Below are 23,002 nucleotides of genomic sequence, written 5' to 3'. Positions count from 1 at the left end.
CCGGCCTTAAGTGATTCTGGTGCCTCAGCCTCCCGAGTAGCTGGGACTACAGCCGCAGGCCACTGCACCCGGCTAATTTTTTTTTTTTTTTTTTTTTGAGACGGAGTCTGGCTGTGTTGCCCAGGCTGGAGTGCTGGAGTGCTGTGGTGCCATCTCAGCTCACTGCAAGCTCCGCCTCCCGGGTTCACGCCATCCTCCTGCCTCAGCCTCCCCAGTAGCTAGGACTACAGGCGCCTGCCACCACGCCTGGCTAATTTTGTTTCATATTTTTTAGTAGAGACGGGGTTTCACTGTGTTAGCCAGGATGGTCTCGATCTCCTGACCTCGCGATCCGCCCGCCTTGGCCTCCCAAAGTGCTGGGATTACAGGCGTGAGCCCCCGCGCCCAGCCGCCTTTTTTTTTTTTTTTTTTTTTTTTTTTTTTTTTTTTTTGAGACAGAGTCTGGCTCTGTCGCCCAGGCTGGAGTACAGTGGTGCGATCTCGGCTCATTGCAATCTCCGCCTCCAGGGTTCAAGCGATTCTTCTGCCTCAGCCTCCGGAGTAGCTGGGATTACAGGTGCCTGCCACCACGCCTGGCTACTTTTTGTATTTTTAGTACAGATGGGGTTTCACCATTTTGGCCAGGCTGGTCTTGAACTCCTGACAGGTGATGCACCCGCTTTGGCCTCCCAAAGTGTTGGGATTACAGGCGTGAGCCACCGCGCCAGCCTAATTTTTGTATTTTTAGTAGAGACGAGGTTTCACCATATTTTCTTTTCTTTTCTTTTTGAGATGGGGGGTCTCGCTCTGTTGCCTAGGCTGGGGTGCAGTGGCGCAATCTCGGCTCACTGCAGCCTCCGCCTCCCAGGTTCAAGCAATTCTTCCAACTCAGCCTCCCGAGTAGCTGGGATTACAGGCGCACCACCACGCCTAGCTAATTTTTGTATTTATTTTAGTAGAGATGGGGTTTCACCATGTTGGCCAGGCTGGTCCCTAACTCCTGACCTCAGGTGATTCACCCTCCTCGGCCTCCCAAAGTGCTGGGATTACAGGCATAAGCCACCGCGCCCGGCCTATTTTAAAATTTTTAGTAGAGATGTAGGTCTTAGTGTTGCTCAGTCTGGTCTCAAACTTCTGGCTCAAGTGATCCCTTCCCACCTCAGCCTCTCAAAGTGCTGGGATTATACGTGTGAGCCACTGCGCCTGGCCTGGCTTCCTCTTGTAAGACTCCCTGGGCTTTCTCAGATCTCCAGAGCCCACTCTACCTGGGTGCAGTGCCGGTCAGAAGGATCAGGGAATTCGGATTTCAAACTGCTGGGCTCAAACGATCCTCCCACCTCGGCCTCCTGAGTAGCTGGGACTACAGGCATGCTCCACCATGCCCAGCAGGAAAATCTTTGAGAAGTTGAGCAAGGGTTCCCCAGTTCAGCTCTGAGAGGCATAGGGTCCTTATAGCCAGAAGTTCCTCACCCTGGACTTGGTAAGAAAAGGCTCTCAGGGCAGTGCTGAGACTCAGGAGGCTGTGATAGGAGGAGTCACTTTCCGAGGTCCCCTGTTGCTCATTTGTAGGCCTGAAAGTCAAGGCATGTGGCCAGGGGATGGAACCTTTGATACGCACTTAACTAAGCCTCTTCTAGGAACTCAGGCTATAGTCCTGCTTGTAAGTGTGTGTAACTATAGGCATGTCACCATGGAGAAGTAAACTATTCAAATAAATGCCTATGTTTAAAGCTACCATAGCTAATACTTGATGTAATGGGTTGAGTAGTAGCCCCTAAAAATATATATCCCAGCTGGGCATGGTGGTTCATGCCTATAATCCTGGCACTTTGGGAGGCCAAGGTGGGAGGATCTCTTGAGCCCAGGAGCTGGAGGCTAGCACGGTGAGGGCAGGGCAACAAGCAAGACCCCCATCTCTACAAAATTAAATAAATAAATAAATAAATAAATAAATAAATAAGCTGGGCGTGGCGGTGGCACCTGTGACCTGTGTGCAGTCTCAGCTACTCAGAGGCTGAGATGGGAGGATCACTTGACCCCAGGAAGTTGAGGATGCAATAAGCCATATAGCAGCACTATACTCCAACCTGGGCAAGAGTGCCCGAGTCGCAAAAAAATTTACACACACCCACCCACATATATCCAAATCCTAATCTGCTGGTAGCTGTGAATGTGACTGTAATTGAAACAGGATCTTTGCAACTTGATATACAGTGAAGTTCATTTGTTTGTTTCCATTTTTAGGGATTTCTTTTGATTTTTTTTTTTTTTTTTTTTTTTTGAGACGGAGTCTCGCTTAGTTGCCCAGGCTGGAGTGCAGTGGCGCGATCTCGGCTCACTGCAAGCTCCGCCTCCTGGGTTCACGCCATTCTCCTGCCTCAGCCTCCCGAGTAGCTGGGACTACAGGCGCCCGCCGCCTCGCCCGGCTAATTTTTTGCATTTTTAGTAGAGACGGGGTTTCACAGTGTTAGCCAGGATGGTCTCGATCTCCTGACCTTGTGATCCGCCCGCCTCGGCCTCCCAAAGTGCTGGGATTACAGGCGTGAGCCACCGCGCCCGGCCTTGATTTTTCCTTTTGACTTTTATTTTTAATTATGCTTCCAAAGTTGAAACTAGACAACAAGGTGCATTGAAAGAAATCTGGCTTTCATTCTTATGTTTCCATCTTGTTCCCTTATTCTCCCAGTTTTGTTACTTTTTTTTTTTTTTTTTGAGATGGAGTCTCACTCTGTTGCCCAGGCTGGAGTGCAATGGCACTATCTCAACTCATTGCAACCTCCTCCTCCCAGGTTCAAGTGGTTCACCTGCCTCAGCCTTCTGAGTAGCCAGGACTATAGGCACACACCACTATGCCTAACTAATTTTTGTATTTTGGTAGAGATGGGGTTTCACCATGTTGGCCAGGCTGGTCTCGAACTCCTGACCTCAGGTGATCCACCCACCTTGGCCTCCCAAAGTGCTAGGATGACAGGCATGAACCACCGCCCCCTGGCCTAGATTTTGGTTCATACTTCTTTTGTTTTTTTTGTTTTCGTTTTTTTTTTTTTTTTTGAGACAGAGTCTGGCCCTGTCACCCAGGCTGGAGTGTAGTGACAGGATCACAGCTCACTGCAACCTCTGCCTCCTAGGCTCAAGCAGTTCTCTCTCTTCAGCCTCCTGAGTAGCTGAGACTTCACGCACAGTCACCACACTCAGCAACTTGTTTGCATTTTTTGTAGATTCAGAGTTTTGCTGCTGTATTTCCCAGGTTGGTCTCAAACTCCTGGGCTCAAGAGGTCCAGCAACCTCAGCCTCTCAAAGTGCTGGGATTACAGGCATAGGCCACCGCGCCTGTCCTGGCTTATTCTTTTCATGTTTCTTTTTTTTTAGAGTCTCGCCCTGTTGCCCAGGCTGGAGTGCTGTGGCACGATCTCGGCTCACTGCAACCTCTATTTCCCGGGGAGGGGGGGGAGTCAAGCAATTCTCCTGGGATTACAGGTGCCCACCACCATGCCCAGCCAATTTTTTTGTATTTTTGGTAGAGATGGGGTTTCACCATGTTGGCCAGGCTGGTCTCAAACTCCTGACCTCAGGTGATCCGCCCACCTTGGCGTCCTAAAGTGCTGCAATTACAGGCGTGAGCTGCCGCGCCTGGCCTTTACGTTTCTTATTTAAAAATATAAGCAAATTGGCCGGGCGCAGTGGCTCATGCCTGTAATCACAGCACTTTGGGAGGCCAAAGTGGGCGGATCACCTGAGGTCAGGAGTTCAAGACCAGCCTGACCAACATGGAGAAACCCCGTCTCTACTAAAAATACAAAATTAGCTGGGCGTGGTGGTGCATGCCTGTAATCCCAGCTACTCGGGAGGCTGACGCAGGAGAATCGCTTGAACCCAGGAGGTGGAAGTTGCGGTGAGCCAAGATCACACCACTGCACTCTAGCCTGGGCAAAAAGAGCAAAACTCCGTCTCAAAAAAAAAAAAAAAATATATATATATATATGCAAATTTTGTTCATGTGCTTGGTGTGGTAAAAAATATATATATATAAGCCGGCCGCGATGGCTCAAGCCTGTAATCCTAGCACTTTGGGAGGCCAAGACAGGTGGATCACGAGGTCAGGAGATGGAGACCATCCGGCTAACACGGTGAAACCCTGTCTTTACTAAAAAATACAAAAAACTAGCCGGGCGAGGTGGCGGGCGTCTGTAGTCCCAGCTACTCGGGAGGCTGAGGCAGGAGAATGCCATAAACCCAGGAGGCAGAGCTTGCAGTGAGCTGGGATCTGGCCACTGAACTCCAGCCTGGGCAACAGAGCGAGACTCTGTCTCAAAAAAAAAAAAAATATATATATATATATAAAATATATGCAAATATATAAACACATACACATGTATGTATTTCTCTTTGTGCACACAAAAGATGACATATTGTAAAAACTGTTCTCTACCTTGGTTTTTTTCCACTTAATATATCCAGACACCATTCAATGTCAGTATATGAAGACTGTCTTCATTCCTTTTTATAGGAACTTCATTCCTTTAATAGCTGTATTACTCCATCATGTGGTCGCATTGGGTTTCTTTCAGTCTTTTGATATTATGTATAATGTCAATAAATAGCATCGGTCATTGAAAAATGAGGCTGGGCACAGTGAGTCACGCCTGTAATCCCAGCTCTTTGAGAGGCTGAGGTGGGTAGATCACCTGAGGTCAGGAGTTCGAGGCCAGCCTGGCCAACATGGTGAAACCCCGTCTCTACTAAAAATACAAAAATTAGCTGGGCATTGTGGCGTGTGCCTGTAATCCTAGCCACTCTGGTGGCTGAGGCAGGAGAATCCCTTAAACCCAGGACGGAGGGATTGCAGTGAGCTGAGATCCCACCACTGCACTGTAGTCTGGGTGATAGAATGAGACTCCATTTCAAAAAAAAAAAAAAAAAAAAATAGGGTCTTTGCAGATGTAATTAAGGATCTTGCGATGACATTATCCTGAATTTATGGTGGGCTTAATAAGAGAAAGGCGTGTCCTTATAAGAAAACGGAGAGGCTGGGCTCGGTGGCTCACGCCTGTAATCCCAGCACTTTGGGAGGCAGAGGAGGGAGGATTGCTTGACCCCAAGAGTTCGAGACCAGCCTGGACAACATAGGGAGACCCTGTCTCTACAAAAAAAGAAAAAAAAAAGGAGAGAGTCGTTTGAGACTCAGAGACACACAGAGAAGGCCAAGTGACGACAGAGGCAGAACGCGGAAGGCTGCATCTACAAGCCAAGAACTCCGAGGTTTCCCAGCAGCCACCAGAACCCAGGAGAGAAGCATAGGACACGCAGATTGTCCTCAGAGCCTCCAGAGGGAGCCAACCCTACTGACAACCTCATTTCATTATTCTGGTCTCCTGAATTATGAGAAAATCACGTTCTGTTGTTTTAAGCCTCCCAGTGTGTGGGCATTTGTTACAGCAGGCCCCAGGGAACTAATAGCATTCGCCTATTTACTTTGTTTACTGTCTGTCTCCCTAAGGGCCACGAATTTTGTGTACTGTTCATTTCTATGAGCAGAAGCAGGCACAGAATAGGTATTAAGTACTTAATATATGCCAGACGCTGTTTTAAGTGCTTTTACACGGTTTCATTCATTTCATCCTCATAGTAAGTAACGTTTTGGAGCAGACACTACTATTTACAGGGAGAAAACTGAGGCCCCGAGGGTCGTGGTCAGGATTCCAACCTACTAAATGATGTTCCCTGGATAATTACAGAATCAGAAAACTAGGAGTCCGAAGGGCGACACCAGGGACGTCCCAATCACCACGAAGCCTGGATTTCTCTCCCTCAACTGCAAAGGCAGTTACTGGCTTTGCCCACAGCGTGGAGCCCAGAAGACCGACGAAGGTTTCACCTGCGCACGCGTTTACCCACAATGCACCCCGCCCCGGCGCGCGTTGCTCCGCCCCCTTTTGTATTACAAGCCGCGGCACTTTACGGCTCTCTTCCTCGTTCCTCTGGCGGGAACACGGCCCGGCCCGCCCCTTTCGCCTAGCGGGCCCCGCCCCACTCCGCGTGGATTGGTTAACCGCCCTTCTAGCCCGGTGCTGACTGGCTCGCGTCTCTGCCACTTTCTTTCAGCCCAGTGGCGCGCGGCGCGGCGTGGCGAAGACCGCCGGGAGCGTGTGCAGCGGCGGCGGCGGAAGTGGCCGGCGAGCCCGGTCCCCGCCGGCACCATGGTGAGGGCAGAGCAACGGCGGGGTCTCACCGGGAGGCGGGAACCGCAGTCGTTAGGAGCCCTGCGGGCGGGCGCTGAGGGCTGGGTTGGCGCGGGGCGAACGTACGGTCCGAGCCTTGAGTCCCGTCCCCCGGCACAAGGCCGGGAAACTGATGCTGGAGACTGCAGGTGGTTCTACCACGTTCGTGTCTGGGATTTAGGGTTGCACGTACTCGTATCCACAGTACAGTGGCCTCGCCTTACTTAGTTTTCCCATTTTGCAGGTTGGGAAACTGAGGTTAAAAAAGTGGGGATCTGCCAAATGCAACAGAGAGTTTTTGGGCAGGGAAGGGGGTCCCTTACGCTTCGGACCCAGTCTGACCTCCCAGATTGAAACCTAGAGTGCTGGGAAGTAGGGGGCCAGTCTGAGTTGTGAAACTTGGTTTTAGGAATTTCAGAGCTTGTAAGATGCTTAAAATGCTAGCAGCAGAGCCTCCTAGGCCTCTTGTTTTCTGGCTGAAAAGTAGGCCTGGTGCTGGGGTGTGGTGTTTCTCCTTGGTTCACAAAGCATGTCATTCCAGAGGAAGGGAGCGTTTTGAGCTAGGGGTGGGCAAAGTACATCCTCCCCGTACACAGAAGGAAAAATTGCAGCCCAGGTCTCTGCAGGGCCACATTGTTTATGATTCTGTAAGTTCTGGATCTGGGCTAGAAAGTGCCTGTGTCTCCCAGTGTGCAGATCAGAAAAGGAATCCAGAGCTGGGAGTTTCCTGGCTCATCAGCATCTGGCCCTTCTTTTTTCAATGAGAGAAACCAAGGCCCTTGTTGGGGATGTGACTTCCAGACTGTGAGACAGTGGGAGATTCAGTAACCAGGAGGGCCCCCCAGGGGTGGCTGCATCAGAACTGTGGATTAGTGAGAGAGCTCTCCCTAAATCCAGCTGGTCAGTGTGTAGCCACCCAACGGGTTCACCTTGCCTGCTTCCTAGACAGAGCCCATTTATCAAGACAGGGCAATTGCAATACAGAAAGAGTATTTCACACAGAGCCAGCTATGCAGGAGACTGGAGTTTTATTACTGCTGAAATCAGTCTCCCCTGAGCATTAGGGGATCCGAGTTTTTAAAGATAATTTGGCGGGTAGGAGCTCAGGAAGTGGGGAGTGCTGATTGGTTGGAGCTTCCTGAGGTTGGAGATGGAGTCATTGGCGGGGGGGGGGGGGGGGGGGGGGCGGGGGCGGGGGTTGAAGTGAGATTTTCTTGCTGTCTTCTGTTCCTGGGTGGGATTGCAGGACTGGTTGAGCCAAATTACTGGTCTGGGTGGTGTCAGCTGATCCACCAAGTACAGGGTCTGCAAAATATCTCAAACACTGATCTTAGATTTTATAATAGTGATGTTATCCCTAGGAGCAATTTGGGGAGGTTCAGACTCTTGCAGCCAGAGGCTGTATGACCCGTAAACAATAATTTCTAATCGTGCAGCTAATTTGTTAGTCCTACAAAGGCAGACTGGTCCCCAGGCAAGAAAAGGGTCTTTTCGGGAAAGGGCTATTACCAATTTTGTTTCAAACTATACACTAAATCCCTTCCCAAGGTTAGTTCGGCCTATGCCCAGGAATAAACAAGAACAGCTTAAAGGTTAGAAGCACGATGGAGTCGGTTAGGTCTGATCTCTTTTCGCTGTCATAATTTCCTCAGTTACAATTTTTGCAAAGGCGGTTTCAAGAGCAAGGATTTAGAGAGCCTGTCCCTCTGCCATGTACTTAGAGGGCAGAGTTGGCATGCAAGACTGGGCAGAGCTGGAAGGATCCACCCGTGTTAAGTTTTGTGGAAGCAGAATCTTTTTTTTTCTTCCAACTATATTCCCAGTGTGTAGAACGGTGCCTGGGCAAAGTGTGAACTCATTCATTCAGCCCCTTCCCACCTTCTGAACATCCAGAGTCCTGGCTATCCAGCCATTTCCTGGAGGAGTGGCCAAGAATGGACAAGGCATCATGGGATACACACTTCCAGTTCCCTGTGATCAGGGCAGGGCCAGAAGGAGTGGCCTGGGTTAGGAGCGGGGATGGGCAGTCCTGGACAGCTTCCTGAATTAGGAGGCACTGGATTAGGTCTTTGTGGATCTAGACCTGAGAACCAGATTCCAGATGCTGCAAGAAAGCCCACTAAACCTCCACCTCTCGGAGAGAGTGATTTTCCTGCCTCAGCCTCCCAAGTAGCTTGGGATCACAGGCATGCGCCACCACGCCTGGATAATTTGTGTATTTTCAGTAGAGATGGGGTTTCACCATGTTGGCTAGGCTAGTCTTGAACCCCTGACCTCAGGTGATCCACCCACCTCGGTGTGTCAAAGTGCTGGTATTACAGGTGTGAGCCACTGCACTCTGTACTTTTTTTTCTTTTTTGGAACTGAGCTCTCACTGTCGTCCAGGCTGGAGTGCAATGGCACAATCACTGCAGCCTCAACCTCACCGGCCCAAGTGATCCTCCCACCTCAGCCTCCCAAGTAGCTGGGACCACATGCGTCACTAAACCTGTCTAATTCTTACATTTTTTGTAGAGACAGAATCTTGCTGTGTTGCCCAAGCTGGTCTCATACTCCTGGGCTCAAGTGATCCTCCCACCTCAGCCTCCCAAAGTGCTGTGATTATAGGCGCAAGCCACTGTGCCAAGCCTCACCTGGCACTTTGATGTATCTTCTTTTAAGATTTTGAGGATCCACCCCTTCCTCTGACCTCTTTCTCCAACAGAGTTTGGAGATGAGGATATAGGAGAAATCAAGATATATGGTCACAGCCCCAGGCCATTGCAGCCTTGGAGGACCCGGGAGTCAGGCAACTCCCTGTCCGGCGGTCACTCCTTCCCTTACCTGTGGGGTGGGGCGAGTGTTGTGCCTTCCCTGCGTGCCTCCCTGAGTGGTGTGTGCATTTCTTTTGTGTATTTATTCAACAAATATTTACCGAGTACCTCTTATGTGCCTGGCCTTGTGCTTGGCCCTGGACAAAGTCCACACCCACTTTGAGTGTTCCAGTCTAGCAAGGGACAGAGGTAATAAACAAGGTAATTAAAGACTGGCTGCATCCTATGATGGAAACAAACACCCATGAGGCAGAGAGTGGCCATTAAGAGGGCCTGGCCAAAGGAGGTGACGTTTCAGCAGCCACGCGAAGGTCTGGGGAAGGTCACCCCAGGCAGAGGCAATAGCAGAAGTCAAGGTCAGGTGGCAGGAATGGGTGTGACGGCCAGTGTGGCAGAGCCTCTCAGGCCTGGCTCTGTAGCTGGCCTGGGGAGTGTTGTGAGCAGGTCTGCACCAACCCTATTTGGGTGTTTTTTGGTTTTTGGTTTTTGTTTTTTTTTTTGAGATGAAACGTCACTGTCACCCAGGCTGCAGTGCAGTGGCACGATCTCAGCTCACTGCAGCCTCTGCCTTCTGGGTCCAAACGATTCTTCTGCCTCAGCCTTCCGAGTAGCTGGGACTACAGGTGTGTGCCACCATGCTTGGCTGATTTTTGCATTTTTAGTAGAGATGGAGTTTTACCATATTGGCCAGGCTGGTCTTGAACTCCTGCTCACTGCAGCCTCTGCCTCCTGGTTTCAAGCGATTCTCCTGCCTCAGCCTCCTGAGTGGCAGGGATTACAGGCGCCTGCCACCACGCCCAGCTAATTTTTGTATTTTAGTAGAGACGGGGTTTTGCCATGTTGGCCAGGCTGGTCTGGAACTCCTGACCTCAGGTGATCGCCCGCCTCAGCCTCCCAAAGTGCCGAGATTACAGGTGAGAGCCGCTGTGGCTGTCCCACCAGCTCTCTTTGTTTCTCAGATGTTCTTTCTGCTGCTTTTGGATGGGACTGCGGGTGACAGGCAAGGAGGCCATGGGTCCTCCCAGGCTGTGCTATTGGTCACTGGGATTAGGTGGTGACCCGAGAGGGGCTGTCACTGGCATGGAAGGTGTGTCTCCAGGCCACCTGCTGACAGTAGGGCGTCTGCCTCTGGGCAGCTCTGCCCGGGCCTTGCTGGATTTCCCTGGGCAGGTCACTTCTGCTGTGGGCGCCGGCGCCTCCTCTGCAGAATGAGAGGTGGGCCTTAAAGGGCTAGCCGGACCTCTGCCCCTTCCCCAGTGATCCAGGAGGACGTCCCGGGTCCCGTTCCTGTTATGGACTGGAGAAATAAAACAGGCTTACTGAGGAAAACCCACGGCTTCTTCACAGTAAAGGGCGACCTGGGCATGGGACCCGTGTGGCAATCTGTGGCTCTTGTGTTTTCTCTGTGGCTGGTGGCACCCAGTCAGACACAGGCCCAGCCGCCCGCAGCCCTCCTCCCCTGCCTCTCCGAGCAGCCGCCCCGGGGCCACATGGCCCCTTCTTCCCCCTTATCTGGCTTTTCCAGGAAGCCGGTGCAGGAAGCGGGCTTGGGCCTGGCTTCCTGCTGGCACCGACCTCCCCTCGGCAGCTTTTCTCAGGAAGGGGCTGTGGGATGTAGGATTCCCTCCCCAGCCCCTTCCTTTCATGGGGGAGCCACCCCACCAGGGTTGAAGGCCATTTCCGGCCTCCACAGCGAGAGGCCTTCAAGTTCACACCCCCTGGAAAGGCGGCCACCCTGTGGATCAGGGTGGTAGCCAGGGCAGGACTCCCAGCAAAGGCTTCTGGGGTCAGGGCCACCTGGAATTCCAGTCACCAGGACAAAGCAAGGTGAAGCCTCTGTCCTGTGAGGCACTGTCTCGTCAGGGCCCCTTGGTGCTGGGGCCTTCCTCACGGCAGTACTAGAACGGGCCCGTTATAGGACCCCGTAGCCAGGCACAGCCCTGTGTCACCCCGAGGCAGTTCCCAGTGTACGGGCTGAGTTTTATGTTTCCAAAATGAAAGTGTTGATTTTCCCCCCAGTAATAGAAACACTACATATTTGACATAATAAATTCAGTAATGATGGAAAAAAACATCTTGAAACCAGACGTGGTAGCGCATACCTGTAATTCTAGCTACTTGGGAGCTTGAGATGGGAGGATTCCCTGAGACCAAGAGTTCAAAGCCAGCTTGGGCAAGATAGCAAAACCCTGTCGCCACCAAAAAAAAAAAAAAAAAAAAAAACTTGAAAGTTCACCTTAACTGGTGACTTCCTGTCTTTGAAAACCCAGTTCAGGCTGGGGGTGATGGCTCATGCTGTTATCCCAGCACTTTGGGAGGACCAGGCGAGTGGGTCACTTAAGGTCAGCAGTTCAAGACCAACCTGGCCAACATGTAGAAACCCCGTCTCTACTAAAAATACAAAAATTAGCCGGGCATAGTGGCACACCCCTGTAATCCCAGCTACTTGGGAGGCTGAGGCGGGAGGATCACTTGAACCCGGGAGGTGGAAGTTGCAGTGAGCCAGGATCACACCACTGCACTCCAGCCTGGGTGACAGGCTTGCTTCTCAGGCTCAAGTGATCCTCCTGCCTCAGCACCCGAGTAGCTGGGACTACAGGCGCATGCCACCATGCCCAGCAAAGTTTTGTATTTTTAGAGCAAGACTTCATCTGAAAAAATAAAACCAGCTCAGATGTGGCCTTTTCTGATGGGACTGACCCCTGCAATGGGGCCTGGCGGTGTCAGTCTCGGCCAGTTGGGGCTGCCCTGCAAGGCCTGGGCTTGTGCTTGCTTCAGACAGACAGGGCCAGGCCAGCTCTGTCCCCTCCTAGCTCCACAGTACTGGGCAAGTTCCCCGGTTTCCAAGCTGTAGTGTCCTCAACTCCATACTCACAGTAACGTCAACATGGATGCATCTCAGGCATACCAGTTTGAGCTTAAAATACAAGCATTAGGCCAAGCGCGGTGGCTCATGCCTGTAATCCCAGCACTTTGGGAAGCTGAGGCAGGTGGATCACCTGAGGTCTGGAGTTTGAGACTAGCCTGGCCAACATGGTGAAACGCCGCCTCTACTAAAAATATAAAAATTAGCTGGGTGTGGTGACGCACGCCTGTTGTCCCCAGCTGCTTGGGAGACTGAGGCAAGCTGCTTGGGAGGCTTGAACACAGGAAGTGGAGGTTGCAGTGAGCCGTGATTGTGCCACTGCACTCCAGCTTGGGTGACAGAGCGAGACTCCGTCTCAAAAAAAAAAAAAATTGACCAGAGCGTTCAGCACCAAGAGCAGGTGGTGGCCACCTATGTTAGGAGGGAGGGTATGTGAGGCTTTTCTTCCTAATCCAAGAGGCAGGTGTGTGTTCCGGGGCTGGGCAGAGTAGGAAATGGCATTTCCGGTGGAGAGTGATTGACGCACACTCCTGTGCGCCCCCTGCACCGTACTGCACCATCTTTGAGTCGTGGGTGGGACTCGAGACCAGAGCTCCCAGGCGCTGATCAGACAGACAAATCATGCAGCTTTATTTGCCTTTCAGCTTCCCTTGTCACTGTTGAAGACGGCTCAGAATCATCCCATGGTGAGTACTCAGTGGTCTGGGACATCCTGTTTGAGAGGGGGCCAGCCTCAGCACAGGGGCGGTGGCTGAGCAGACGGCTTCCTGCCTGTCCACCAGCACGGCAGCTCGCTCCCTTCTCCCTCCCCAGGCGTGTCCACACCCCTGTCATTTCTGCTACTTGTAAGAGAAGTACATACATACTTACTAAAAATTTAATGGGCCAGTTGCAGTGGCTCACGTCTGTAATCCCAGCACTTTGGGAGGCCGAGACAGGAGGATCGCCTGAGCTCAGGAGTTCAAGATCAGCCTGGGCAAGAAGAATTATTTAAAATTTAGCCAGATGAGGTGGTATGTGCCTACAGTCACAGCTGCGCAGGAGACTGAGGCGAGAGAATTGACTGATCCCAGGAGTTTGAGGCTGCAGTGAGCTATGATCACACCACTGTGCTGCAGTCTGAGCGACAGAGTGAGACCTTGTCTCTAAAAAAAGAAAAAAAATTAATGAGGGGGTTCTGCGGCCATACCACCCTGAACACGCCCGATCTCATCTGATCTCGGAAGCTAAGCAGGGTCAGGCCTGGTTAGTACTTGGATGGGAGAAAATTAATGAGATGGAAGGATCACTTGAGCCCAGAAATTCAAATCCAACCTGGGCAATATAGCAAGACCCTGTCTCTTTTTTTTTTTTTTTGAGACGGAGTCTAGCTCTGTTGCCCAGGCTGGAGTGCAATGGCCGGATCTCAGCTCACTGCAAGCCCCGCCTCCCGGGTTCACGCCATTCTCCTGCCTCAGCCTCCCGAGTAGCTGGGAGTACAGGCGCCCGCCACCTCGCCCGGCTAATTTTTTTTGTATTTTAGTAGAGACGGGGTTTCACCGTGTTAGCCAGGATGGTCTCGATCTCCTGAACTCGTGATCCGCCCGTCTCGGCCTCCCAAAGTGCTGGGATTACAGGCTTGAGCCACCGCGCCCGGCCAAGACCCTGTCTCTTAAAAAAATAAAAAGAACTTCAGGCTGGGCATGGTGGCTCATGCCTATCATCCCAGTACTTTGGGAGTCTGAGGCTAGAGGATGGCTTGAGCCCAGGAGTTCGGAGACCAGCCTGGGCAACAAGGAGAAACCACGCCTCTCCATAAAATGTAAAAATTAGCTGGGTGTAGTGGCGTGTGCCTGTAGTTCCAGTTACTCGGGAGCCTAAGGCAGGAGGATCACCTGAGCCAGGGGCGTTTGAGGCTGCAGGTCTAACCTGGGCAACAGTGAGACCTTGTCTCCAAAAAATGATAATATTACATACTAACACTACAGTTAAAGTGCACAATTTAGTGGCATTTGGTGCAGTCACAGCATTGTGTAACCACCACCTCTATCTAGGCCAGAACATTTCCGTCTCCCCAAAAGGAAACCCCGTCTCTATCAGCAGTCACTTCCCAGCCCCAGCCCCTGATGAGCACGAGGCAGCTGCCGTCTCTGTGGGGTTGCCTATTCTGGATATATCCCATGCATGTGAGCGGAGACCATGAGGCCTCTCGAGTCTGGTGGCTGTCACTCAGCACCTTTTTTTTGAGGTTCATCCACCCTGTGGCCTGTGTCAGTGCCTCATTCCTTATAGCCAGACGATACTCCGTGGAGCGGATACTTACCACATTTTGTTTATCTGTTCGTCTGCTGACAGGCATCTGGGCTCTTTCCCCTTTTTGGCTATTGCGAATAGTGTCACTGTGAACGTTCACGCACACATATTTGTATAGTTGCCTATGTTCGTTTCTCTCAGGCAGATGCCTAAGTTGAATCATTTAAAAATCTCAGCGTTGGTGGGAGGCCAAGGCGGGTGGATCACCTGAAGTCAGGAGTTCGAGACCAGCCAACATGGTGAAACCCCCGTCTCTACTAAAAAATTAGCTGAGCATGGTGGCAGGTGCCTGTAGTCGCAGCTACTTGGGAGGCTGAGGCAGGAGAATCGCTTGAACCTGGAAGGCAGAAGTTGCAGTGAGCTGAGATCATGCCATTGCACTCCAGCCTGGGCAACAAGAGCGAGACTTCCTCTCAAAAGAAAAACTCAGCCTTGGACTGAGCGCAGTGGCTAATGCCTATAATCTCAGCACTCTGGGAGGCCAAGACAGGAGGATCACTTGAGCCCAGGAGTTTGGGACCAGTCTGGACAACAGTGAGACCCCACTTCTACAAAAGGAAAATAAATTAACCGCATGTGGTAGTGTGAGCTTGTAGTTTCAGCTACTAGGGAAACCGAGGTGGGAGGATGGCTTGAGCCCAGGAGGTCGAGGCTGCAGTGAGCCATGCTCACGACACTGTACTCCAGCTTGGGCAACAGAGCAAGACCCTGTCTCATAAAAGACATCAAAAAATCTCAGCCTTTTCCGAACAGCAGCATATCTTTAGAATGATGTGCTACTTATCTTTGTTCTCAAAACATATCAAAAGGCCGGGCGCGGTGGCTCAAGCCTGTAATCCCAGCACTTTGGGAGGCCGAGACGGGCGGATCACGAGGTCAGGAGATCGAGACCATCCTGGCTAACACGGTGAAACCCCGTCTCTACTAAAAAATACAAAAAAAACTAGCCGGGCGAGGTGGCGGGCGCCTGTAGTCCCAGCTACTCGGGAGGCTGAGGCAGGAGAATGGCGTAGACCCGGGAGGCGGAGCTTGCAGTGAGCTGAGATCCGGCCACTGCACCCCAGCCTGGGCAACAGAGCAAGACTCTGTCTCAAAAAAAAAAAAACATATCAAAATAGACGAGTAATTATTACAGTGCAAAACAGCATTTGCGGAACACCAAAACCCAAATATCTGGTGTTGTGGGGGTGCCTGCCGGACCAGCCCAGCTGTGCCCACCTGGCCCCCAGCCACCCTGGATCAGTGGCCACCGTCACCATTGTCTCACTCATTCCTTTAAACATTTCTGTGTTTCTTAGCTTTTTCTTCTTTAAGACCAAGTCTCACTCTGTTGCTTAGGCTGGAGTGCAGTGGTACGGTCTCAGCTCACTGCAACCTCCGCCTGCTGGGTTCAAACAATTCTTCTGCCTCAGGCTCCCAAGTAGCTGGGAGTACAGGCGCACACCACCATGCCCAGCTAATTTTTGTATTTTTAGTAGAGATGGGGTTTCACCATGTTGGTCAGGATGGTCTCAATCTCTTGACCTCGTGATTTGCCCACGTCGGCCTCCCAAAGTGCTGGGATTACAGGCCTGAGCCGCCACGCCCAGCCCAGTATCATTTTTTAATTGTACAAAGGTTGGCATTATGATAGACTGTCTAACTGCCAGTGAAGTGTATAGTGGAGGCAGAGCCTGTCGCCTGTAAGGAAGGCCATTTAGGGGTCTGGGAGCTGTGGGCTGAGGCCTGGAGGTGGTGGTCCGTCTCGCGGGGCAGAGCTGCACCTCCTGGGGGGCCCATGGCGCAGGGCTCCAGGGCCATAGCCGACCTCTGGCCTGTCTCTCTTCCAGTTGGTGGAGCTGAAAAATGGGGAGACGTACAACGGACACCTGGTGAGCTGCGACAACTGGATGAACATTAACCTGCGAGAAGTCATCTGCACGTCCAGGGTGGGTACTGCGCCCACCAATGGGGGTGGTATGTGGGGGTGGACACTCAGCATCCTCCCTCCCTGGGCCTCATGGGAGGAGTTAGTGGGGGAGGCCTCCTAGGACTGCTCATCCTGACAGGGGTCAGTGGGGAGGGACCGGGCAGGGTGGGCCAGGCCACCAAGTCCCCTAGCACACCCTGGACTTTGACCCTGTGTGAGGCTGCCCCCCACCCGGCCTTTCCTGCTGTGTGTCTGTTGGTGCCACCCCTGACCTGGAAGGACCTGGGCCTGGGGACTCCCTGTGGCTCAGGTCGGGGCAGCCCCCTCCAGGGGAGGTCCAAGCCTCCCAGGCTCTGTTGCCTTTAGTCCAGCCTGGATGTTGCCTGGACTCTGTGGGCCCTGGTAGTGTGGCCATGGGATGTCCGGGATGCCCAGGTCACGGTGGGCAGGAGCAGTGCCAGGGCCTGGTGGGCCAGGAGCCACCAGCCAGAGCCCAAGACTGGGAAGTGCCTGGCTAGGAGCGCCGCTGGGTCGGCCGGGGCTGGAAGATGGTTCCCCTGGCGTCACGGGCCTTCCCTGCCCCTGGGATGACCCGTGGAGCACTGAGGAGGAGGTCTGTGCTGAAGGCAGCGGCTCCCTTGGACTCCTCCCACCAACCTTCCCTGACCCCATCTGTCTTGTCTCCCTGTGGGTGACAGCCCCCCATGGTAGGGAGGAAACTGCTGGGGAGCTTGGACTGCCTGCCTGGGGTCACCTTGACGGGACAACAGGGCTCGAGGAGGGAGGCGCTTCTTCCTGAAGTGGCCATATCTTGCCCTGACCCCCAGCCCGACCCAGGACTGGGCCTCTCGTCAGCACAGGGCGGGGACAGGTGGTGGGGCTGCTGTGCACAGCGCTAGAAGCTCGAGAAGCTGCTTGCTGGGTTTCGTGCCGTAGCCTCTCGGAGGGCGTCTGGGCGGGTCCAGTGCGGCTGTGCCCGACGGTGCCTCGCTGCAGAACCGCGTGCCCCCCACCTGCGGCCAGCGGGGCGCGCTCCGCTTCCGGCATCGGCATCACCAGGTGCGCTGCGCGCGTGAGCATGTGCGGTCTTTTGGACACTTCCAGGTCCTAGACATGAGAAGCCTGTGAATTCAGAGGCTGTGTGGTCTCCAGGGGTTGCTCTGGCCTCTGCCGCCAGCTTCGAGTGGACGCGTAATTTTCCCTGGGCAGCCTGCCTCTGTGGCTGGGCGGTGATGCTGCCGTCACAGGTGGCTGGGAGGAGAGGCGATGGGAACTCACATCGTCCCCATCTGAGCGGGGCCCTCCCTCCCTCAGAGGCAGGCCGCAGGATGCAGAGACCCGCCCGGGCTGAGGGACCTCTGGAGCACTGTGGGCAGGAGGCAGGGCCCTCCCTGCAGTGAGCTCAGGCCCTGCCCAGGTTCCTGCACGAGGAAGCCTCTAGGCCCTGCCTGGGAGAGCTGGGCGCCAAGCCGTCTGCCCAGGCCCTGAGCCCCCACAGAACCATAGTGTGTCCACCCCACGAGCCCTTGAGGGGTTCCTAGGACAGTGAGCACCCAAAGGGGCTGTTCATCCCCTCCCAGCGCTGGGCCAGGCCACACCCACCCAGGCATGGAGGAGAGTGTCTGATGGGAGGACTTGGGGATTCAGGCAGGTGAGGCCTTTTAGGGGCCAGAGTTATCCAGATGAGAAGTGGGAAAACCGCGTGCAAAGTCCTGGGGGCAAGCCCATGGCATGTGTTCCGGAAACAGAAAGTTCCATCTGGAGGGAATGTCATCAGGGGCTGGGAAGAGGACCGCCAGGGCGGGGCAGGATCTCAGGCCCTAGAGAGCCCTCCTGAGGCTCCTAGACCTTGCCCCCAAGACAGAGGGGCCCATGGGTGGGTTCCAAGCAGGAAGATGCTGTGATCTGACTTCCAAGGGCATCTGGGGCAAAGGCCTTCCAGGCATCACACGTGGATCTGTCCAGGAACCTGGGCGGTGGGGTGGGACTGGGGAACTGATACGGTAGGAATGGCCCTGGCCCCTGCTAATCCCTCGATCTGTCCCAGTGGGGGCCTCAGGGAGGCATTGCAGCGTGAGTCTGTGACTTTGCAAGGCCCGCATTTCTCCAGTCTCGGTTAGCTCTCCTAACACTGGCATCACTGGAAGCTGCCCTTGAGCCACCCTGGCAGGACTCAAGTTACCCCATCCACCACCCCTCTTCACCCACCACACTAGGCCTGTAGCTTGCTCGCATGTCCCTGCACCCAACTCAGGCCCTGTTGGGAGATACTGCGATGAATGAATGAGTCAGGGCACATAGAGAGGCTTCCAGAAGTGAGGTGGGGCTGGGGCAGGAGGAAGAGTAGCTGGGCTTCATCTGGGTCTGGTGCACAGGGAGGCCCCCACCCACTCTGGGCTTTGGGCTGCAGGTGAAGAATCCCAACCCCAACCAGAGAGAGCCCCATCCCAGGCTGGAGGGAGCCCCAGTCAGCCACTCCTGAGCCAGGCGCACGGGCAGAGGATAGGAGTCCGTTTTCCTTGTGCGTGCACAAGGGGGCTGCGCCTACCACACCCACCCTTGCTGCCGGGTGAAGGATTGCCTGGGATCAGGAGCGATCCTGCCTGCAGGGTGGACACCTTTCCACGTGTCTCCTGGGACCGAGACTGTGCAGCTTGCAGGGGTGGTGCGGGGTGCAGGCTGGGCGGGATCTGCAGGGCCTCCCACAGATCTGAGACCCTGCTCCCAGCGCTGGGCCAGACAGCCTGGTAATAACCCGCTCCCCAGCCAGGCGCGGTGGCTCACACCTGTAATCCCAGCACTTTGGGAGGCCAAGGCGGGTGGATCATGAGATCAGGAGATCGAGACCATCCTGGCTAACACGGTGAAACCCTGTCCCTACTAAAAATGCAAAAAAATTAGCCGGGCATGGTGACTGGTGCCTATAGTCCCAGCTACTCAGGAGGCTGAGGCAGGAGAATAGCGTGAACCCGGGAGGCGGAGGTTGCAGTGAGCCGAGATGGTGCCAGTGCACTCCAGCCTGGGTGACAGAGTGAGAGTCCATTTCAAAAAAATAAAAACAAAAAGTAAAATTAAAAAATAGGGCCGGGCGCGGTGGCTCACGCCTGTAATCCCAGAACTTTGGGAAGCTGAGGTAGGCGGATCACGAGGTCAGGAGATCGAGACCATCCTGGCTAACATGGTGAAACCCCGTCTCTACTAAAATAAAAAAAATTAGCCGGGCGTCTGTAATCCCAGCTAATCGAGAGGCTGAGGCAGGAGAATTGCTTGATCCCAGAAGGCGGAGGTTGCAGTGAGCCAAGATCGTGCCACTGCACTCCAGCCTGGGTGATAGAGTGAGACTCCATCTCAAAAATACAAAAAACCCGCTCCCCTTCTCTGCAGGACGGGGACAAGTTCTGGCGGATGCCCGAGTGCTACATCCGTGGCAGCACCATCAAGTACCTGCGCATTCCTGACGAGATCATTGACATGGTCAAGGAGGAGGTGGTGGCCAAGGGCCGCGGCCGCGGAGGCCTGCAGCAGCAGAAGCAGCAGAAAGGCCGCGGCATGGGCGGCGCCGGCCGAGGTGGGTCTCCCATCCCCAGTGGACATACCTGGGGCGGGAGGACAGCCACACGTGGCATCCCTCCTTCTCGGGGTTGGCCTTCTTGGCTAGTGCCCATGCAGCACTGCCTCGGAGCCTCCCGACCCTCCCGGGCCCCCCTCCTGGTCTTTGGCCATGAGCCGAGGCCCAGCCAGAGGAGCCCAGAGACCTGGGACTCAGTCCTCCTCTCACTGCGCCTCCTGGTAGTCCTCAGGGCACATCAAGTCACCTCCCCAAGCCTCAGTTTCCCCTCTGAGAGGGTCTGGCGGTGCCCACTTGTCCAGGCTGCTGGCAAGGACTCCACTTGGGGCCTGGTGTGGGGCCCTCTCCCTGCCGTGGCTCTATCCAGAGCCAAGGTCACCCGCCCCCACCAGAGATGATGAATTGGCGTAAAATTCCATTTGTTAGGCCCAGGGGCCATCTGTAGCCCCTGCCCCTCCTCACCTCTCTGTCCCCAGCTCTTGTGTTTTCAGGGGGACCTGGGCTTTGCTTCTTCCATCCATGGGCACTGCTGGTGTGCTGGGCTCAGGTGCCAGCCTGGGGGCTTGCGGCATGGCAGGCTGGCCCCGGAAGGCCCCAGGCGCCAATTCTGAGTGCGGGCTCACGAGGTGGTCAGGAGTGAGCCTGAGGGAGGGATGGGGATAGTACTCCAGGCAGGGAACTTTGCAGATCTCAGGGTGGGTGGGGCCTCTGGGGTCCCAGGCCTGGCTCCTTCCCAGCACTTGGGGTCAAGGTTGTTGAGAGAGTGGGTCGGGTCCTACCTAGGGAAGGCGGGGGTTTTCTCTGGCTGCTCTGCAGGAAGCCACGGGGCCATGGGGTGCAGATAGCAGCCTCGCAGTAACTCCCACCAGGCCGTGCACCCTGGCACAGCTGGCCCTCCCTGGTGAGAGGGGAGGTTGGTGGCCTGGGCCAGTGTTGGCCTCTGGTCTCTGTCCCCACAGGGCCTGGTGGCCCCTGGCTGGTGAGAGCCCTGACCTCTTGGATCCTCTAAATCTGGACCCCTGACCCCACCTTCACGGGGTTGAGGTCTGCAGAGGAGACAGTGATTCCAGTTCCTTTTGAGGTCAGTCCTCCTGTCTCCAGACCTCCCTGGCCCAAGGCTGAGATTCCGAGCGGGCTCTGTGGAGGGCCGGAGCTATGCTGCCTGCAGCGCTGGCCTCTGGCCCCTGGCACCCAGCACATGGGCCGCAGGGCCAGCTCCTCTTGCTGGCCTTGGCTCTCCTGCTGTTTGAAGCTCCAGCTTTGATTTCCTCAAGCATTCGTCCAGCTAGAAAGTTCTCTGAAACGGCTCCCTAGACGGGGCTCACAGAGCTGGGGTCCTCGAGGGAGACAGAGAGGGAGGGATCAATGCTGGGTCCCGGCCCACCCAGCCTGCTGCGTCCAGGCCTGGCCTGTGGTGGGGGTGGCATGAAGGGGTGCTGGGCACACAGACGGTGTGGGGACAGGTGTGCCCTGCATGCCGCCTGCTCAGGATTACTGTAGGCGCCGCTGCAGTGTCCACTCAGTGAGTCCCTGGGGCCCTCATCTCCCAGGACCCACCTGTCACCTCCCCAGTGGCCACATGCTGCCACCTCAGGGGCTTCGTGGAAAATGTCATTTGGCCTCATGGTCTCCTATCTCTGTGGCCTCGGGCCAGGTGGGGAGTCCCCTCCCCTTCTCCATCCCTGGGGCTGGATTCACAGAAACCCCTCTTCTGTTTTCCTCCTGGCAGGTGGATGAGGGCCCATGGGTGGTCCTGGAGCGTGGGAGGCCCCCCCAGGCAGCCCCCAGCCTGGCCTACTGCCCTAGTCTCTGCTCCACCCCCTCTCACCTCCCCCTCCTCCAGGAAGCCCTTCTGGCTTTGTCGTTTAGGAAGCCTGCCCCAACCTGCCATGGGACTTAGTGCCCTCTGTTGCCTAGTCCCCCCCTGCATCCCTGGGGGCTGGGTCTAGTCCCATAATGAGGATGCCCTGGAGTTCCTGCCTTCCTCAGATGCTCTGCCCCATGGAGGAGATCCAAAGCACCCTCAGTCCCCACCTCACACATGAGGAAGCTGAGCCTGGGGACTTAGGTGACCTGGACTAGAGTTTCAGGGCACTGGGATCCTGTAGAAGGTCCCACTCGCCTGGCTCTGCTGCAGCCCCCTATCTCTGTTCTCTAGGTGTGTTTGGCGGCCGGGGCCGAGGTGGGATCCCGGGCACAGGCAGAGGCCAGCCAGAGAAGAAGCCGGGCAGACAGGCGGGCAAACAGTGAGCCCACCCAGACCGGCCGCTGCGCCCCCTCCTGCCAGGGCGGCGATTCCACTCCACAGTCCCGGACGGATCTGCTCAGAAAGGAAGAGGCGGGCGTCAGGGGGAACCCCCTTCGTGTTTTGCGACCCTCCCTTTTAGGTGAAGTCCCTTTTTCTTGCTAAAACCGGCAGTTCTCCGGTTGGAAATGTTATTTGGTGTGTTTGGTTTTGTGAAGCGGCCGTCCCAAAGCTGGCTGGATTCCTGGAAGAGCCTGTGTTGAAGGCATCTTTCAAGCCCTCACTCTGGTTCTCAGGGCGGCATTTTCCAGGCGGGTTTGTTTTGCATTTCTCAGAGCCTCTCCGAGCAGTGACCAGACGGGAGATTTTTATTTTAAGCTGTTCACGCTGGGACTGACAGCCTGCAGAGTTTCTTTGGGCGCGGCCCCAGCATTGCCTTCAAAACAAACCCGGGACGGTTGAAAGCCTTCGAACCCGTGCACGGGATGCCTTGGGCCCTGGCCCATCGCTTCCTCTCTTGTGTTACAAAAATAAAAACAAATAAAACTACACACTGTACATCCACTGTTCTTTTGAGCATCTGGGCGCACCTAGCGGGTCTCCTGCCCTCTGTCCATCTCTGGGCTCTCGGGAAATCACTGTTCCGGTAAGGGAAGCTTCCTTTTGAGAGATCTCACCAGGCGTCAGCGTCACAGTGGGGTCCTGATGTCCTTTTACAAAAGGCAAGACCAGCATCTGGACAGTGGGGCTCTTGAGAGTCCCTGGCGCCCCCACACCAGGTTGTCCTATACCCTCTCCCCTCTGTGGAGATGTTAATGCTGACGGGTGTGTGGGGAAGGAAGTACCAGGCAGGGGCCACGCATGGTCCCCATCACCCCCTCCCGGGTGGCCTGGGCTCCATCATCTATCCCCATCTGGCCACACTGGCGTTCACACAGAGAAGACTGGGGACAGGAATCCCCTTGGAAGATTCTCACGAGGCTCCTGCCCCCTTTCTGAGCCAGGCTGGACTTGTCAAACCTCGGGCGCGCGCGCCTGAGACACTGAGTCAGCACTTTCGGAAAAGGCTCCGGGTAGCGTCTGCGGACCGGGAAGTAACTGCAGGGAAGCCC

The 23,002-nt window shown here is 54.7% G+C and overlaps 2 protein-coding genes across 5 annotated transcripts; one reads left to right on the top strand and one right to left on the bottom strand.

Moving 5' to 3' along the window:
• The first annotated feature begins 6,070 nt into the window (after positions 1-6,070).
• LSM4 (LSM4 homolog, U6 small nuclear RNA and mRNA degradation associated) lies at positions 6,071-22,446 on the top strand. 4 transcript variants are annotated; one of them, NM_001260573.1, is given in 5 exon segments: positions 6,071-6,179; positions 12,521-12,562; positions 15,998-16,096; positions 19,462-19,645; positions 21,804-22,437. In NM_001260573.1, coding segments are annotated over 5 exon segments (420 nt in total). In that variant the 5' UTR covers positions 6,071-6,176; the 3' UTR covers positions 21,896-22,437.
• Positions 16,592-18,448, bottom strand: LOC144336637 (uncharacterized). Its single transcript, XM_077977127.1, has 3 exons — positions 18,286-18,448; positions 16,832-17,184; positions 16,592-16,679 (listed from the first exon to the last, which is right to left on the bottom strand). The coding sequence occupies exons 1-3, from the start codon at positions 18,310-18,312 to the stop codon at positions 16,592-16,594; spliced, it is 468 nt and encodes a 155-aa protein (XP_077833253.1). The 5' UTR covers positions 18,313-18,448.
• Positions 22,447-23,002: the final 556 nt, after the last annotated feature.

This window comes from Macaca mulatta, chromosome 19, assembly GCF_049350105.2.
Source record: "Macaca mulatta isolate MMU2019108-1 chromosome 19, T2T-MMU8v2.0, whole genome shotgun sequence".
In the NCBI taxonomy this organism is placed as follows: Eukaryota; Metazoa; Chordata; class Mammalia; order Primates; family Cercopithecidae; genus Macaca; species Macaca mulatta.
Note: the sequence above shows the minus strand (reverse complement) of the source record. Positions and strands in the feature narration are given on the sequence as shown.